Source organism: Astatotilapia calliptera, chromosome 10, assembly GCF_964374335.1.
Source record: "Astatotilapia calliptera chromosome 10, fAstCal68.1, whole genome shotgun sequence".
Classification (NCBI taxonomy): Eukaryota; Metazoa; Chordata; class Actinopteri; order Cichliformes; family Cichlidae; genus Astatotilapia; species Astatotilapia calliptera.
Window position 1 is genome coordinate 22,010,690 of NC_137431.1, and position 20,211 is coordinate 22,030,900.

Here is a 20,211-nt window from a genome sequence, read left to right on the forward strand (position 1 = left end):
CATGGTTCAGTAGCTTGTAGAACAATCTTTAGTGGCAATAACCTGAAGCAATCTTTTTCTGTATGACCTCATCACTCTGCCACATCGTTGTAGAGGAATTCTGGCCCTCTATTCTTTACAATGTTGTTTGAATTCACTGAAATTTGCAGACATTTGTTTATTCACAACTCTAAGGTCTCACTAATGCTTATCAATCTTGTTGATTAAATGCAGTTTAATTGGGTTGAGGTCTGCACCTTCCCTGGGCCTTTTTCAGCCATTCTATTATAGATGTTTTGTTAATAATGGGGTCATCGTACTGTCACATGACTCTGGCTATTGGACAGATGGCATCACATATGACTCTGGAACATAAACTGAAGAGTTCATGGTTGACTCGATGACCTCAAGGTTCCCAGGTCCTATGGCAGTACTTGACAGTTGGTATGAGGTATTTGTGCTGATATACTGTGCTCTTTTTTGCACTGTGCAGTGGATTATGGCCAAACATTCCCACTTTGCTCTGGTTTGCAAAAGGACATTATACCAGAAGTCTTGTGGTTTGTTCAGATGCAACTTTGCAAACCTAAGTTATGTTGCCATGTTCTTTTTAAAGAAAAGGGACTGTAGAGTTTGTGATGTAGTTCATTGATTGTGACATTGTTTTATCATACACTCAAAAAAGATGTATGTTTATACTTGCAGATGACCAATTAATCAAGTTCATTTGTTTAGCAGCAGGGTTAGCTTTCACTGGACTTCACAGAGTTCTATGAAAACTTTTTTCCACTATACTATACTATAACTATAGGTAGCAAAAAGATCTCTGCATCAATAAAGCAAAACATTTGAATCCCATATTACTTTATCAATAAAATGTTCATATAAAAAATCATTGTGGTCATTTTTCTGTACCATTTGAACTTACTCATGCTTGACGTTTGTCCAGAAAAGGCACAGAGGAGTGCTCTAAGTTAGCGGTCCCCAACCCCTGGGCCATGGACTGGTACCGGTCCGTGTCCCATGAGTTGCTTGGTACCAGGCCACGAGTGTTGAGGCTCGCATGTGAAATTTATGGTTTTCAGAGTTTTTATCGTTATTTTTTAAATCATTTTTATCGTTAACTCGGTTTCCCTGGGTTTTTTCCTGTGTGTTATGAAAACAAATCTGTTTTTTTGGTACCGGTACTGGGTTTTATTTTGTTGTATTTATCCGCGACACTTTAAAGACCGGTCAGTGAAAATATTGTTGGATATAAACCGGTCCGTTGTGCAAAAAAGGTTGGGGACCGCTGCTCTAAGTTCATGTCTGTAAATCACAATGTTGAAGCCTAAACCAATGTTTAGTAATATTTATTTCATGTCTGCATTGAAGTAACCTTCAATTTTTTGTGAAGGACTAACATTTGGGATATTTGATATTTCCATCCATCCATCTTCATCCGCTTTATCCGAGGCCGGGTCGCGGGGGCAGCAGCCTAAGCTGATATTTCTGTATCCAAAATCTTCTGGAATGTCTGTGAAGTCTTAACTCATGGAGCAAAGGTGATTTTGAGGTTGTGGTGATTCTGGGCACATCATGCCAGAATTCCCTCAATTTGCAGACATGGATAACAGATATAATGGGAAAGTTCTTATAATCCTATTGCATAGTCCACTTGAAAGACTCATATGTAGAAGGTGCCTTCATATTGCAGGTAGCACAGACTCACACTGAGAGGTCACACAGAGGTCTTCTTGGAGCCTTGTGTTCACTCTTTGTTGATGAAATTTCCATCAATCAGACCCAAGCACATATAAATTAGAACACTAGTGTTTCACTTCCAGGGCACTTCAGATTAGACTTTCAGGGATGAGCCACTCAATTTGTTAATAATGTGAAGACACATTACAAAAGTAATATGTTATTTCAGTCAGATGCCACTTGAAGCTCGCTAATTATAGAGATATTTTGATAAGGCTAAATGTTTTCTTTATGACAGCAACAGACATCAAATGCCATGTTTACTTTCCACCACAGATACTCTCGGCTCCTGTCCAATGACAGGCTGCAGCTACAACTATCTAACAACTCCCACATGTACCCATACTCACTGCCTTACTCTCTCTTTCTCTCCATTTTGCACACAAACACACAGAGCAACACGCAGGCTCCAAATGCTTTCTATTTTTGTGATCATAATTATTTGATGACAGGGCTTCTGGTTTCGCAACCACCCTTTTGTACACTCGATCTATCTGTGAATAATTTAGCACTGAGAGCTAGAAAGGTGGGTCCCTTAAAACAGCAGGTACAGGCAAACTCTGGAAGCAGGACACAGAGAGAGAGCATTGCCATCCTATCTTTGTCATCCGCCCACTCCTTACTTACAGCTCTTTAGTCCGGCTGCTGTGCTTCCATCGAGCTGTATATTAATCCAAGTTTGAATTTATCCATCCTTACAAACAACCCTTCAGCACAGCAGGCTCCACGCTGTCCAGCTAGAAGAAGGTAAGGAGCTCATTGGATGGAGTGACCCCCTTTCTGCATCCACTCTTCAATCAGCCATCATGGAGGAACTCCAGAGAAAACTGAATCAGCGCTACGAAGACACCAAACCAAGAAAGGTGAGTTCTTATGACACCACTTTATTTTGAAATTATAGGTTTCACCGTTATAAATGTTTCAGAGGAAAAGACTTGTTAAGGTCGTTTCAATTATCAAGCCTCCTCTTTCTCTCTTTTTTCTAAACAATTGCAAAACTATTAGCAGGTGATTCTAAGCACATAGTTAAAGAGTTCTCTGTTTGCAGCTCATGTTGTGAAGCTGCAAATAGAGAATGACACAGGACTGTTGATGTGTGTATTAACATTCTGCAAATATTTGCACACATGGTCAGATACCATATTTTTCTGCTTATGAACCTACCTATATTCTATTTATTTATATAGCCCCACTCACAGCAACAATCACCTCAATGTGCTTTGTACTATAAGATAAAAGAAACTCTACAGTTACTTATTAATCACTCATTAGTTACTAATTAATGTTTTTGGTGTGACAAGCAACAACAAGCAGTGGAATCAAAGATGTTACCTTCCACTCCAAACTACAGGTGAGGTTCAAGCTGGCATCATCCTACAGTGGCCGAGTGCTGAAGCACGTGTACGAGGACGGTCAAGAGCTGGACAGCCCCGAGGAGAAATACCCTCACAGCTTTATCCACCGCAAAATCCCTCCCAGCCACCTCGAGATGGAGCAGCTCTGCGGATTTGAGGACACTCATGGAGACCAACAGAGTGGGTTTTTACTTTATATGCATGGTTGCCCTTAGGATTATTTGTTTGGGCAGTACTGCATGTAAACTGGGAGCAGGCAAGGCAAGCAAGGTGTAGTAGTTTGCATAAAGTGATCTTTTTTTCCCCATTAAAGTAAAAACATGCACAGTTAATCCAGTAGCATGAATCCAGTAGCATAAAATGAATTTAAAGCCCATTTTGATGTTGGTGACCGAGATGATTATTTGACTGCCTAATCAATGTATTTAAAGGTACTGTGTGTAAAATTTCCCCACTAGATGTCAGTAGTTTCAGTCAGCTGAATTCTCTTTTCTTACCCTCCCAGTTCAAATGCATAGTCCTAACTATAGCGGCTGCTGTAGTGCAGAATTCTCTGGCTGCTGTTCATCTGTAGTGATCGTAAGGTGTCAGTGTTACCTCACCTGCAAATATGCCAGGTTTCCACTTCTATTTGTGCTGGAGGAGGCTGTAAAACTTTATGAAAGGTGTACAATACAAGTAGATGAAGCTCATTTCTGTCTCATGACAGTGATACTGAAGTGAGTTGTTGAGAATATCCTGAACGTTTATGTCGGTTAGCATTGTTGGTTTTGCTGCTATTAGCTGGCGTTAGTAAAACTCTTTTTGAAGTGGAGCTAACAATGTGGGACTCAAACACTTAACAAATAAACTTATGATCTGAGAATGTAATCACACTATTTATCAGAGGAAAAGTGTGATTATTTTTAGGACACTTAAGTTTAAGATTAGCTGGTATAATGGGAGTTTATAACCAGCTAACTAAATGGACTGATTCTTATATAGCGGTTTTCTACTCAGAGTGCTCTATACAACATGCCTCATTCACCCAATCACACAAGCACTTTATCTATACGTAGTGCTTTCTAAGTACATTCACACACATTCATACTCCGATGGATGCTTCAGAGAGCAAGTTGGGGTTAGTATCTTGCCCAAGTATACTTAACATGCAGACTGGAGGAGCCAGGGATTGAACCACCAACCTTCCGATCAGTAGGTGACCAGCTCTACCTCCTGAGCTACAGCCACCCCCTAACTTTGCTGATTAGTCAGCTGTTAGTCATCTGTTTCTTGCTTGATGATCTTGAAGCTTTATGCAGATCAACTGTACACTTCTCTAAGTAGTTTTTATGGTCATTGATTAAATGAAGTATCTTCATCTTTGATTGTACTTTACATAAATTTAGATATTCTAAATTTATAAATTGTATTGTCCTATTTCCATCTGTCTCAGTCTGTGGCTGAGAGAGTTGTGAATTCTGCATGGTCTACTGGTTGCCATCTACATCAGAGGGCAAAAGAATTGCAACAGATGGCAACAAATGCATTATTTGTCACAGCCGATTGCTGTATTATCACAAATAGATTGGGGAAATCAGATAGCAATCTGAACCCATCTTATTGCCACTTTATCACCATTTTATCACTGTTTTGATGCAACAGAGTTGGTTTGAAGAGGGCAACTGACTAGAGTGGCCTCAAGCCTCGTCTCCCTCTTCAAAGCGACCATTTCAAAGGCAGAGCGATTGCAAGTTGATTGGACACGGTCGCAATATTTTAAGTGTTCCACAACTTATCCACACCCAATAAGAAAAACAGCTCTAAGGAAATGGACTCTACCACTTTGGATGTCTTTGGCTGGTCCACACTCCCACCAGCCACTTTGGATACCACTGTTTATAGGCTTGGTTTCAGTAGTTGGCTCTATGTGATCACTGCACATCGATGTGTTAGAAATAGAGCACATGCTGTTGCTACAGATGAAAACTGCACTTGAGTCTGTAATACTGTATACAAGTTCTCACTCTAGCCTGACAACATGTTTTATTCTGTACCCAGGTGTCTATCCTCCAACAGGGCTCATAGCCCAGAGAATAAATGTATATAGAGGAATGGGCAGCTACAAACCTGCAGTTGGCCAGACTGAGGAAGGAGAGGGAGACAGCAAGGTAAAAATCCAGAATTTGATATTATATTTTAGTTGAGTTATTGTAGGTTTTTCACTAACAGTGCCAATTATATATGTCTGTTTTTCTCAAAATTTTAAACACATTGTTTTCAGACTACATTAATTTAAAGAACTCTATGTTTGGGCATGAATTGTGAGGCTAGGAATGTGCTTTATGCATAGGTCTAGGCTGAGGTGTCAGATTTCATGAAAGGTGCTTCATTTGTAACATAAGAAGATGTCATGAGAAAAAAAAGAAAGATTCTTTCAGCTGCTCCTTTTGCAAGGGGTTGCATATTTGATTTGCACAGATTTTTTATGCCGGATGCCCTTTCTGACGAAAGCCTCCCAGGCATTCGTGTCTTCTCCCTGATCCTGAGCTGGGAAACTTTTGTGAATTAAGCAAACGTGTTAACTGCTGAACTACAGATTATTTTCCAACTTACAAATAAATCATATATGACGGTCAAGATCAATGCTTTACTCGCATATACAAGTAAAACATTCACTTTTGACTCACTGACTTGTTGCATCTTACAGCATATGGTAAATAAGATAGTTATTCATCAGCGTCACATTTTTGAGCTAGAGAATACCAGAGAAAAGGCTTTGACCCCATCTTTGATCGTTCTAAGTTTGTGTTTTACACTTGCTTAATGAGTGCCCCCCCTTGAGTTGAAGGACAGCCAGAAAAAAGTTGAGGGGGTTGAGTGTGTCAAAGTACTTTCAGGACTGTACACATGTGTAAAAAACGTTAAAAAACATTGCTTGTTCCTGCAATAATCTACATAAGGACCTGAAATTTGGGTCTAAGTCCGTTTAAAGGGTTGAGAAAACACAGAAGTCAGTGTGACTGCTTTTAATCTTATGGACTACTGAAAGTCGTGAAACTGCAACTGTTTGGTTTTCACATTAATCTGGGTGCACTCCATGCTATGGCATGACAAGTTTTCAGTCAATGGCTCTATGGGAATCACATTGTTGGTGCAGAAATGCTATGAAACTTTGTTAGTTTTGTTTAAAAAGAGATGGTAACTATGCATGTTTTTTTGTACTAGCACATCAGTTATCTGTGATGTGTAGATACAACACCACTTAATCTCTTAAGCAGCATGCTCTTTTTAATGAATTAATATAAGTGTTTAGTGTCTTTTTATTTTCACTGCTGTCTGTGCACTGCAAACTGGTGTTTACTGGTTTTATCATGTCATTAGCAACAAATGTGAACAATTTTGTAGCATTTTTTAAATGCAATGGCATCTGTGCTGCATGTTTTCTGCCACCCATCATTGCTGTTATGACACACTGCAGTTAAAATGTGTTTATATGCAAACTGTATATAATTGTTCGAGGTTTTGCCAAAAAAAAGATTAATTTAGTAAATACGTTTTGGACACTGTCCATTTGGTTCTGATAATTCAGATTTTGTAAATTCTGAAAGATTCTAATTCCCTTGTCAGTTTAAATGAGCTGGAACCAAAACAGTCAGTCGCTATTAAGAGTTTCATGAACGATTTAGTTAACTTTTATTCTCAAAAAAACATACTGGCAACGAAATTGAGTCATTAGCATCTCAATGATGCTTTATGGAAAGCATAAAGTGTCATTGTTTCTCTCTGCATATAAAATGAAAGCACTGATATACAGACACCTAGGGTTACAGTGGAACAATGTGTACATAAAAAAGAGGCTGGCCAGTATCAGCTGTACCAGGTGATATTCAGATTGGTCCAGATTGGTATATGAAACAGTATACAATGCACAAACAAATACTTTGGGTTCGTAAAAGTTTTCTCATCACATTGTTTTGCAATAACCATCCCTGTCTACAGCATGTACTGTATATCACAGCACATCACAGCTGACCAAATATCAAGGGTTGTCTCCATGGGCAGTTCGTAGCTACTTTGTGGCATATACTGTAGAGCAGTGGTCCCCAACCCCCGGGCCTCGGACCGGTACCGGTCCGTGAGTCGTTTGGTACCGGGCCACGAGAGAAATGTATGTTTTTCAGGGTTTTTATCAGTTTTCAGCGTTATTTTGTTATTGTTTTTATCGTTAACTCAGTTTTCCCAGGCCTTTTCACGTGTGTTATGAATAAATCTTCTTTTTTTCTGTACCGGTACTAGTTTTATTTTGTTGTATTTATCCGCGACACCTTAAAGGCCGGTCCGTGAAAATATTGTCGGGCATAAACCGGTCCGTGGTGCAAAAAACTTACATGCATCAGTTGATTTAGAATAATACATTTATAGTTTTGGCAAATACACCATCTGGATTTAATGATAGCAATTATCTGTCTTCATTAATAGTTTTTTTATGTAAGAAAACTAAAAATAATTTTTGACAAGAATAAATACCAATCAAGACAAAAACTAATGTTTTATAAACTTAATAAACTCTTAAACTCATAAACTCTTAATCGCACTTTCCTTATATTTATGTGCCACCCAATTCTTGAACTTTTTTTTTTTTTTTGATTTTCTGTCATGTGAAAAAGAGTTTTCATTGTAGATGCTTGTGATTAACTGTGACCACCTCTGTGAAAGCAGAAGATTTCTGCTCTGGAGCATTCAGGTGTGTATAAAAACAATGCAGACTTCTCAACAAATTTAGCCCAAAGTCAGACCACGCGATGCTAAAAGAAATTGCAAACACCAACGAGCTATACCGCAGCTTTTACAGATTTGAGCTAGCAATTAACTGTAAATTTCTAATATATTTGGTTTAATGAATAATCTTGAGTTCTATATTATGCAGATCAAGATTTTTTTGTTTTGTTTTTACACTGTTTACATGATCTTCTCAATATGTTTTATGGCCAGTTGTCACACCTAAAAACTGATTTCAGTGATTTACACTTTACACTATACACATGCATAGTAAGAGTACATGTACTGAAAAGCAAGCAGACACACCACAGTAAAGCATTACACAATTATCAGTGAATGCAAAGTTATGTAATAATTAATTTATGGCTACACAAAAACAAAACATACAATCCAGATTTAAAATATTAAACAGGGATCTTAGGCAATTAGAACATCAGCTGCATGCTGCTCAATGAAATTTGTTCAACAAAAGCAATAAAATTGTTAATCTGACTGAAAAATGCATTTTTACTGAGCTACAACGGCAGCAGCTTCATTAGTGCAGCAGGCTAAAAGGGAGGTCAGCCACATTGCCTGCTGGCTTGATGTCAGTTTCATTCCTTTATCCTCCAAACAAAGGAATGCTTGGCCCTGGTCACCAAGTCAGTATTTAGCACATTTATCAGTAGAGAGCAGCAATCTGGAGTTAGCTTATCCTTTTAGGGCATTATTGAAAGGATGGCACAATGGTTCTACAGAGGTCCCTCACCTAACAAGGTTTAATGATAATTCTAGGCTGCATTGTTTTAGGGTTTCACTCTCAGTTTTAAAGTAAGAGAGATAAATTGCATCAATATGTTTCTTTTATTTTTCTTGTATATTTTTCATATTTTCATATATATATATATGTATTATTATTATTATTTTTTACATCATCCTGAATACTACAGAGAGTGTGAACATGAGTCTGGATTCAGCAAGACATCCCTGCATAATAAGATGAAGGTTGCCAATCTTCTCTGGTTGCTTTGTTCCCACAGAAAGCAGCCATCAAAATAACAAAGGGTTAAATGTAATGAAGAATTTCTTTTTTTTTTTAAAAAAAAGCTCTAAAATAGACATGGTGAAGATGACCTCGAACCTTGAACCGGATGGTTTACAGCAGCAGAAGACCACACTGGGATCCAGTCATGTCAGCTGCAAACACAGAGTCTATTTGCGCGGTTCTCCAAAACTGTGCGATAAAAGATTGGTCTGATGGGTCTCGATTTCTGCTGCAGCATCCGGATTATAGGGGTCAGAATTTGGCATAACCAAACGGGGGTGGTATAATGGTATGTGGGATATTTTCTTGGCATAATTTGGGATCGTTAGTACCAACACCACAGCCTACCAGAGTATTCTTTCTAACCATGTCCATCAATGGCACAGTGTATCCATTTTCTGATGACTGCTTCCAGGAGTATAGCATAAAATGTCACACAGCTCAGATCAACTCAAACTGGAATCTTAAACGTACAGTAACAAGGAGTTTGATATATTCAAATGGCCTGCACAGACACTAGAGCCCAGTCCAACAGAGCGAATAGGATTTGCATCATGAATGTGCAGCTGACAAATCTGCAGCGACTCTGTGATGCTGTCAGATTAATATGGACCAAAATCTCAGGGGAGTGTTTCCAGCACTTTGTTGAATCCATGCCATGAAGAATAAAGGAGTTCAGAAGGTAAAAGGGGATCCAAGCAGATACTAGTGGCCAGTGAATATAATGTATGTAAAAAGTATCAATATTTGTCATTATTACAGATAGGATAAGATAAGATAACTCTTTATTGTCATTGCACAGTCATACTTACAATAGTACAGTGAAACTGGAAAACTATCCCACGTCAGACACAACACAGTAAACTTTAAAGTGGATAAAAAGTACAAAAATGGTATGAATAATAGATTAAAGAATAAATATTTGCACATTATTGCCCCCAAAACAGTGCCGGTAGGTAGACAATTAGGTCAGCTGTTAGCATTGATTAGGGCTATTGCCCTGTTCAGATACACTGTTTCATTGTCTAGATAACCACTATGGATGTGCATGTTTTTCTAGACAAGCGATGACACTTTTCAACATGAAATCTTTTTTTCTTAATATCAGAGAGCAGTTGGAGTTGGGAAATGTAGATGACATCTAGCATATGTATAAGTTAATTAAAATTATTTGTCTGTTTGGGCCTAATTGTCATGAAACAGCTGTGTGGCAGACAGAATGCAGGCTCAGATGCAGGACTGGGGAGATGTGAATGAATGAAATAAAATCAACTTTAATGTTGTAGCTTACAAGAATACACAAACTAAAAATCATAAATTCCTTCCTAAAAACCAAAAAGAAATCATGAACCAACAAAACTCATAATTCTGGAAGAGAGACATATGGACATAGACAGACACAGACAACAACATGGCACTGATGTTGTTAATAGAAAATGATGCAGGATTATCTGATATTTTACATTTCTTTCAGTCCCCAGTGTTGGACTTTGGTAAGATAATCATCTATACCAGCAATCTGCGCATTATTAAAGCACCGCAGAAGAAGCCTGAAATGTTTCGGCAGCACACAGTGCCTCTCATTGACTTGGAAGGATACCCAAAGGCCAAGGAAAGGGGGAGCAGGAGGAGGGCTAAAGCAGTTTTCACACAGGAGGAGGCGGAGAAGGAGGAGAAACAGATCTGCGACACTGATACCAAGGTAATGATCCTTGGTCAAATTATTCTCAGTGGTGTGGTAAGGTTTTATCACCCCATTTCTGTTTCTTGCTTTTCTCACTCTCGCCATGTCCTCCTCCCCATCCCACTTTCTCTGCATGTGTCTTCAGCCATCTTTTCTTCACTTTATCTTTGCTTTCAAGAAAACAACTGCAGGATCTTCTTCTGTTTCTGCCTCACACCAAAGTCTCCTCTGTTTCTTTGTAAATGCAAACTTGTTTGTATCCTTATTCGCTTTCTTTTCTACCGTCCTGCTGCAACAGCCACCAACCTATTGTCCTAGTGTTATCTGACAACTGTGAACAAATACTGATGAGTCCACAGTTTTACTCTGCCCTTGCAGCATCTGCCTGCTGCTTACCAGCCAGCAAGGATACCCAGGTCGCTATTATTCCCTCCCTCTCACCTCCTTGGATGATTACTGTTCTCTTCTCTCTTATCCCTCCATCATTTTCTCAGCTCTCTTGTTATTTTCGCATTTTCTCCGCCTCCATACAAGTTCATTCTCAGCCTGTTTTTTGTTTTATATTTCGTCATCTCACTCCTGTTTGTTCCGTTCTCTTCTTCACCATCTTTAGCAGCGGCAATTCATTATATTCACCGTCTTCATTTTTTTCCAAGAAGAGCTTAGATTCACACTTGATTTTATACATGAAAAATTTCTGCAACTGTTGGACAACAATCTGGACATGAACCTGATTGTGAAATAATAATGGCTGTATATACAAGCATCCTTATGTTTATCTTGGAGTCACCAAAGCTATAAGTGAGAACATAAACTGTAATTGAAAGACAAACCTTACCTGCCCCTTTGCCTTGTGAATTTCAGCACCATTTTATTTTTGTAGCTGCTTTCTGCTGCAAAATACCGTGTCCTGTTTTATACGACTCTGTTGTATTGCACTCATATAGAAGCAAATAATGGGCCCTACTAAAGCAGCACCTTTAGAGGGTTTTTTGTTGTTGTTGACTTTTTTCTTTTGTGTTATAGACTTTTTTCTGGCTGACCCTTGCATACCAAGCTGTCTAGCTCTTCCTTTTACAACAATTTGGGACTCATGAAGGATCTAAGTGAATATGTTTTGTTTTCTTTAATTATCCTGTTTCAAATGTAACCTCACAGCTCAGCTTCTGTTTCTGTTCAGTCATCATTCGGTTGATAACATACAGAGCAGCTGCTCATTACTGTAAACTTTGCAATAATGACCAACTGGGTATAATAAATGACAGACTGGCTGGACATTATCCTGCAGCACAGCTACTTACCACAGCCATTTAATTAGAAATATTATTGGAAAAATTCTTTGTATCATTAAGGTTTCTAGTGTTTTGCCAGCAGGCACGTCAGTTATACATGATAGCGGCGTTAATGTTTGCTGATTATGACGCGGCCTTTGGTGGCACTGTAAATGTTTGTGCTAACTTTAAGTGGAAAAATGTGTTTTATTATCAGAAACAGATGTTTGTAATTCAAAAGCAACAAACATTTGCACACATTTTTCATACAGGCCTTCAGATATGGGGGACGTGAGCCTTTCCTACAAACTTGACCGACTCCCCTTTTCAGCTCAATCTTTATCCCTGCATCCCCTCTTCTTTTCACCCCTTCCTCCCTTTGTGACCCCTTTGCTCACCTCACAGGACCCCTCTTCCATCTCCTAATGTGTTTTTTCTGTCTCCAGGAGGCTGACAGCTGCCAGCATTGTGGTGGTTCAGGCTCCGCTCCCTGCTCTCTGTGTCACGGTAGCAAGCTGTCCATGCTGGCGAACCGCTTCAATGAGTCCATCAGTGATCTGCGTTGCCAAGCCTGCTACCCCTATGGTCTGGAGAAGTGCCAGTCCTGCTCCAATAAATAGCACCATTTGGCTGACACCCATATCTGGCAGTGAGAGAGCGAGCGTGTGAGTGAGTGAATGAGAGTGTGTGGCTGAGTGAGTGTAAGCCCAGTGTGCTACGGGTTTGTCAGAATTGTCTCAGTGGCAGTATTGCTCTAATCCAAAACGTTCTTGGTGGGGTGCACTACTAGGAAACATAAGCCATCATTGGACATTGGAGAGGGGGATTGTGACTGTGGGCACAAAATCATAAAATACAATTACTGTGTGCAGTGAACATGGCTTGCGATAACACAAATACATAATCGCTTTTTTTTGTTGTCACGTTACTTTGCATCTGCTGCCTTCATCCCGATAAAACCTGGTTCCACAACAGAGTTATCATTTTAATTAAAATGATGCAAACATTTCACAGTTTATTGTGTCTACTGGGAAGGGTTCCCTGTTCATAGCTCCCCTGTCTATTCACCAGAGACACTGAAACCTTTTTCACTTGAACATAATGGGTTGTACCGGGATAATTGATGCTATTATTTTTTAGAAAAATACAGAGAGGAATGAGACAAATGGGACTGTTTGATAAACGGCGACAGCAATAATCAGGAGATGATGTTTAATGTGAATTCCCCCCCAAATAACGTTGTTACTGCAACACAGATGTGCGTGCTTTTCTTGTTGGTGGGGGGTAAATATGCAAACTTTTTAAACCACTTTTCATCTCAACAGATAATAAATGTTTGACATTCTCAGTATTGATTTCAGATGGTGTGTTAATAATAAAAAGTCTAAGAGGTGTTATGGATGAAAATATGAATGAAAATAATGATTTAAATGACAGAAATGATTTATTGTAGACCAGCTCAGGAGATTGGGTTTGTTTTGTAACACTTTTAGATCATTTAAAGATATGTCTACACATTTTTTGGAGGGTGAATTAATTAAATAAAAATACCTGAATACCTTTTCAATGTTTTTTTATTTTATTTCATTCATTATTGTTTTAAAGTTTAGCTTTTGATGCAAAAAGGATTGTTGTATGGATCAGATTACTCTGTCCTCTGTATAATCCACATCCCAGGGTCCCCATGGAGACATGTTTTCATGGCAACATTTCAGATCTCATCTATTAAAACAGTGACGCTTGCAGTGAGCATATGTTTTATTGACTTTATTCCTAAAAGTCTCCTGCCTTTTAACTGAGCCTTATGCATCACTCTCTGTCTCCAATCATACATGTATGATTACCTTAAAGTCTTTCCTCAGATGGCTGTTTTTACTGTGAGTTAGTTGTTTATTGTTACAAATTTGAAAAATAGGAAACATGCAACATGCCACATAATCCCCAGTCTCTGCATCGTATTCATTGCACCTCAAATCAAAGGCAATCAACCATATTACTTTCTATCATGTCATTTGAGGATGATTTAACAGAAAAGGAAAACAAAATTAAATCGTTTTGCCTCACTGGGAAAGGCTTTTAATAGCTCTGACACTGCTGTTGTCAGCTTTGAGTGATCACCTTCATGCATTTGATTTTTGCAAGGTTACATCAACTCATTGCAAGCGCTAATAAAATCTACCCATGAGGTTTTTTCAAGTCTTTAAAGTTTAACTTTAAAGTCCAAAATCAGAGGATTTCTCATGTCTGTGCATTTGACTATAGTTTCCAGTTCAAAACAGCAGGTTCCCCTTAGTATGCCTTTATAATCAAATCTGAACTGCAATGATCCCCAGGACATTTTCTAGTGGCTGCTGAAGTAGCATTTTTCACCACTACCTTTATTTGGCAAGGCAGAGATGATCAATCAAATTCTTTTTCAATAGCACTGACCACATCTTCTGGGATGTCAGTGGCAAAAAGTCATGCCAGACAAGCACCATTAGAGCCCTCTATCCCTGCCTCTGCACCTATATTTGTGCTTGGGCTTCAACTATTTTATTCTGTTTAAAAGGAAACTATAAGGGTTAGCAACAGCCTGGTCAAAAGCCCCATCAGCAATCAGATTCTGTCTATTTCTGGGATGACCACGGTAGCCCAAATCCACACTCTTATTCTTTTTTCACTCTATATTCTCTCTTTTTCTGTCTCACTCTCTTTCTCTGCTTAAAAAATCTGCCACCCATGCAGAAGTTAAAATTGTGTTTTTCCAACGTTGTCATTTTAGCGCTTCTCACTCAGTATTCCACGGGGTAAACCAGAGTGAGGGGAAACTGGGTCACTGCCACTGTTCTTGGCCTCTATCCTGCAGGACCTACAGTGATAAGGGAGAAGGCAAAAACACTCAAGTGTAACACTAAATACAGTAAGTTTATAGGACTCCAGAAAGGGGAATTGAGACAGATGATATTCACTGGGGAATGGAAATCACACACTTTGTAAGTTCAAAAAGGGTAGCTGTGTGTACAAGTGTTACTTTTAATAAGTGTAGAAAAGTAAAGAAAAGTTCGGTAAAGAAAATGCCCTTGTACATTTGATTATATGTCCCAGGATGTATTAGTGAGGTAATATCAACACATATCCAAAAAATGTCATGTTTATCAGGTCTTATTGCAGTACAACTAAGGAAACTATAAAAGAAAAATCAAAAAGAAAAATTAGCACTTCTTATTGAGTCTTAGACATAATTATTAAAAGATTTCTATAGGGATATAGATGAGCTGGACGCGTGCTCCAGCCAGTCACCGAGAATTAGTGATGACCTCCATGCACTGTAATTATGCATAGGTACCCAAAAACAGGAATACAGCCCATTAAGTCTGATAAATATCATCCCACTTCACCTGTCCCAATCACTCAAATTTCTGGCATCACTGAGCGCAGGAAATCAAAGTGTGTAAAAAATTATTTTTAGCGAAACAATCATAATTGTATGATTGAGTCTGATTAGGTTTGGGAACTTATTCAATTCATGTACTCATAGACTGAATCACAGTGTTTTGTCTGTGATGCCTCATGACTACAGACTTTATGAAAAATAGGAGCAACTTCTGGGTATGAAAAAAGGACACCGATGCTGACTAGGGATGGGTACCGGTATCTGGCACCGGTTCTGACATAAACGGTAGTAACCAGACCGAAAAGCAGCGCACATTTCGGTGCTTTATTTTGGTGCTTTTTTTTTCCTGAGATGTGATACACTTCAGATTCTAGCCAATCATTTTACGTTTGTTAACGTAAAAGATAAAATTGTTATCTTTTTACAAAAAAACAGCAAAACATGAGAGGTTTTTGGACAAAGTTTGTGTTCTCCATTCTTTAAGCACAGGTTCGAGCACCGGCACCATTTCAAAAGTACCAGTTTGGCACCGGTATCGAATAAAACCTAAACGATACCCATCCCTAATGCTGACGTGACCTAACATACATTCTTCTTAATGGCCAGCAGGGAGCATCCTCACTGGCTGCCAATGGATGTCGGGTTATGCAGAACCCTCAGTAAACACTTTATGAATTTATTTTACTTTATTTTTCTAATTGAGCTTTTATTAAATCAAAAATAATAGGACTCATTATTAAACATCTCTGGGCTGGTAAAGACAAAAAAAAATCTTGCTTAGACTAGTAATACAAACACATAGAGTGTATGTGATGCATGTTGATAATGTTCCTGCATCATCATAATATTGTTGATCCAGGATCAACATTGCAACTGACCAATCATGTTTGGATGTAATGTTGTGATGTCATAGCTTTGTCATAGCTCCGGGAAAAAGGAAAAAACTGCCTAATTAAACTGTATAAACTCCTTTCTGGAACATTTCAAGCCTTCTGTTTTCTTTATTAACTAAACAGTTTAATAAACATCAAGTTAGGTTTGCTGTCAGCCAGATTTTAGGTTATTTGTGTTGGTTTTAGCTAACTTCTTGGCTAACTGAATGTTCAGGCAACATCTCTGGTCAGTTGCAGTATGGGCCCTGGGTCAACTTAATTATGACGATGGAGGAAACAACAATGACAACAACAGTGACACAGGGATATCAGATTGTATAACAAAACACACAGTGAAAATACAAAAAAATAAGTACACCACAGTACAAGTGATGAAGAGTAAAATGCAAAAACAGCCCAAGTGTATTAACAGTGAAGACTAAAATTTCATCAACATCTTAAGCTTATTCATCGAGAGCTGCTTCTTAAACTTTAGAAGGCGTTTTTCTTTTTTTCAAATTCAGTGCATACCTCATATGCTGGTTTTTGGTCAACATTAAAAAAAACAGGAGCCAAAACTATAAAAACACCAAAATCATTGCAATCTGAGAAATGTGAAATTCATTGTGTTATCTATGGTTCAGAGAAGCTCAGAGAAGACTGACTTATCAATAAGAAGTCCACAGACACATCAAAAGACAGTAAAACCAACAGAGACTTACAAGAAAAATTAACCCAGTAAGACAGGAAATGAAAGCATGATTAACCAAAGGCCTGGGAAGCAGCTGAGATGCTGGGAACGTGGTCCTACAACATAAAAAAAACAGGAGCCAAAACTATAAAAACACCAAAACCACTGCAATCTGAGATAATGTCCTGTCTTCCCACGGCAGCTAGCAAACAATGGCTTTTAAATTGAGAAGAGCACAGTCCCCTCACTAGTGGATTCAACATTTCTGGTGTTTCATAGATAAAAATATCTGTGATTTCCTAAAGCCCATAACACAAAGGAAACAAGCCGGGAGCAGCCTGTGGGCATTAATCATAAGCACTCATACAATAACGTGTTGGTGAAAACCCTAACTTTTTCTCTTTGTTTAGTACTGAGGAGTTTTCATATAATTAGATACTTTCTGGGAGAAAAAAGAAGAAATCTTCTAGATTTTAGATTTACCAGCATAATGTCTTAACAGTAGCTAAATATTAGAATATTATCTGGCTACAGCCTCATTTTATTAGATCACAGCAGCAGGATAGTGATTGTGTAGTGATTAGAGAGAAGCTGATTAGAGAAGCTGTTGTGGCTTTAAACCTTCATCACAGCAAGTATGTACTCTGTCAGGCGAAATGCTACTCCAACCCACTCGCCCTGGCTTCAGTGTCTATTAGCTGTTCCCAACCTCTGACCTCTCTGCAGGGAGAGTAACAATCACATTTTCCTTTTAATTACAAAAAGTATTCAAATACAATTAACATTTAACAACACAACAATTAGTGATTATAAATCAAAGAAATAAACAAGTAAAAATTACCATCAGCAATAAGTATGATAGTCATATTTCTAGCAAAGTACAATAAAATTAAATCTATCTGGAAATATCTAATGCTACAACCATCTCAATTTAATCTGTTTCTTCGTATAAAAACTCCGATTTCGGCGAGCTTTTGGCAGCTGCAGTCTCAGATTTCTTTCCTTGGCTGACATGTGTGTAACCCAAAGTGAACTTCCACTTCTCTTGAAGCTCCATCTGCCTCAAGGATGTGTTGTGAATGCTGAGATGCTTTTCTGCTCACAACATTTATAAGACGAGGTTATCTGAGTTACCGTAGCTTTTCTTTAAGCTTCAGCCAGCCTTGCCATTCTCCTCTGGCCTCTCTCATCAACAAAGTGTTTCTTTCTTTTTTCTTTCCAAACCTTTCTGAGTAAACCTTGTGGACTGTTAAAAATCCAAAAACGAAAGCATCAAAGAAGAGTGTCACACATCTTTGATCCAACACTAATGCCACGGTAAGTCACTGAGATCACGTTTTTGCCTCATGTTAATGTTTAATCCAAATACATTCATTTTGGTTCCATCTGACCAAAGCATGGGAGTGTCCAACAGGGTTCTTTCCCCTTCTGTGAGCAATGGTCTTCTTCTTGCACACCATCAAAACAGGATGACTTCATGCAATGCTCTTGGCACTGTCTGAGAACACCAGCATCCATGGATGATTCCTGCATCAAGTCAGAATCCCGTAGTTGTTTGTTTTTAGTGCTAGATCATGTAAATATATAACTATGTATTCCTGTGTGTCCTGCTGCAACTTAGTTTCAGTTTATGTGCAGTAGTCTACAGCACTCTCCCCCCCTCTTGTGTTAGCAAATGAGAAAAATAAAAATCTGTTTGTACAAACCCATCAAATGTCCAACACCCAAAGCCCTCTTTCGGTACTGCCTAAGGGTGAGAGTGCAGCTAAAACCCGAATTTATAAATCAGTCCCATAAAAATTTGTGTCATGTGATTTCCACCTGCCTTATCGGCTGGCCAGGCCTATTGCCACCCAAAGCAGTCTATATGGAAACATCCTGAATACTAAAAGCTTTCTTAGACTGTGGTGTCAAAGAGACAGTAAACCTGTGACGAATCTTTCGAATTACATCCCTGGAGTCCACCTCCAAGTTTGTGGAAACTTCTAATGACTCTATCCATTCCCAGCATGCGCACCTGCTCATGCATGTGTGGGAGAGATCCAGAAAGTTAGAGAACAAATTAAAGTCTTTTTGTGGCTTTTCAACGACAGTTGAGCATGGCTCTTTTTGTTGCCTCTAATTCCTCATTCTGGAGGCTTTGCTGGCAAATTTCACGTTCACCGGAATTAGGAACAAAAGATTAAACTACCGCAAAACACAGAGGATGGGGAATTCTGCAGTTCATGGACTGAATTCCTAAAACTGTTGACCTATTCCATTACAAGCGCTGCAGCGCACTTTAAATTGCCTGATATCAGAGAGAATTTTCAGCTTATTACATAACATATCCATCAAAAAAAAAAAGTCAATTCAGTAGAGTGGACTGATTTAAAAGTCTGCACTAAGGCAAATGTACCACAGCATTAGCCATACCTGCTTTCCTTTTTAGAGTTTTAGTGTGAGGTGAAGGTATTAGCCGCTGTACTACACTGCAGACCTGTGGCAATGGTCATTTGTGCAACAGCAAAATATGAACAGAAAGATAGAAATTACTTTAAAACCTAGAGTTTACTTATTGGAATGATTATGATTGTTGGGATGTCTCTCTAATATTGTAGTCTTTACCTTCCAATACTGTAAACTGATGCTATAAAAATGAAATTGAATTAAACTAAATCAAAAGTGTAATAATTTTTAATTCAGGAAGGTGGCACCTTTCAGGAAGGTGGCATCACAAATGAGAAGTACTAACACGTTATTGTGGTACATGCGTTTTGGTCTGTTTAAACCATGTGGCTGAAAGCTGAAGCCAGTGTGAGGCGCCAAAAAAAAGTTCCTCAAATGGCCAAAAATCATGTCAAACCCCATAGGTCTCCATGTCAAAATCCCCAAATTTAGATTTAAATTTAAAGAAACATAATGACAACCTTATAGCTCCTTGAGCTATAAGATTGAAACCTATATAAATCAAAAACAGGTGCACAGCCACTTTATGTGACAGCAATCTCTTAGGGCCCAGTCACACAGGCCTATAGCTCAGCTTGCAATAGGAAAGAGTGTATATCCTGAAATGTAAATGGTCACAAAGACTAAAAATGTCCCTGTGAATACTTTGGTCACAAACAAATTGTTGCAACAGCCTGTAGTTTGTATAGAAGATGGCAACGTGTCTACAAACACTTGCCTGCAACTCGCTGAGTGGTAGCAACACTTTTGAAACATGGAAAATAACGATATATACACATGACTGCAAGTTTATTCACTATTGTTTTTAATAAGTGACATTCTTGAAATGTATCCAAGTAGCATTTTTTGTATATGTCTGTGTAATGCTTGCTCATAAACCTGATAACACAGGTACCACTCCACCCTATTGGCCTTCAAGAAAAGAAAAGAAAAGAAAAGAAAAGAAAAGAAAAGAAAAGAAAAGAAAAGAAAAGAAAAGAAAAGAGGGAAGCAGCCAACTTTCATAT

The 20,211-nt window shown here is 38.5% G+C and overlaps 1 protein-coding gene across 1 annotated transcript; it reads left to right on the forward strand.

The window, feature by feature from the left end:
• Positions 1–2,096: 2,096 nt before the first annotated feature.
• On the forward strand, positions 2,097–13,384 carry grxcr2 (glutaredoxin and cysteine rich domain containing 2). Its single transcript, XM_026183195.2, has 5 exons — positions 2,097–2,585; positions 3,074–3,257; positions 5,118–5,227; positions 10,337–10,564; positions 12,264–13,384. The coding sequence occupies exons 1-5, from the start codon at positions 2,529–2,531 to the stop codon at positions 12,435–12,437; spliced, it is 753 nt and encodes a 250-aa protein (XP_026038980.1). The 5' UTR covers positions 2,097–2,528; the 3' UTR covers positions 12,438–13,384.
• Positions 13,385–20,211: the final 6,827 nt, after the last annotated feature.

What these genes read in the sequence shown, in the direction of transcription:
- grxcr2 (XM_026183195.2), top strand. Translation starts at nt 2,529, where the DNA reads ATGGAGGAACTCCAGAGAAAACTGAATCAGCGCTACGAAGACACCAAA. An exon ending in CACTCATGGAGACCAACAGA is followed by an intron (nt 3,258 to 5,117) that starts GTGGGTTTTTAC and finishes TTCTGTACCCAG; the next exon opens with GTGTCTATCCTCCAACAGGG. An exon ending in AAGGAGAGGGAGACAGCAAG is followed by an intron (nt 5,228 to 10,336) that starts GTAAAAATCCAG and finishes CATTTCTTTCAG; the next exon opens with TCCCCAGTGTTGGACTTTGG.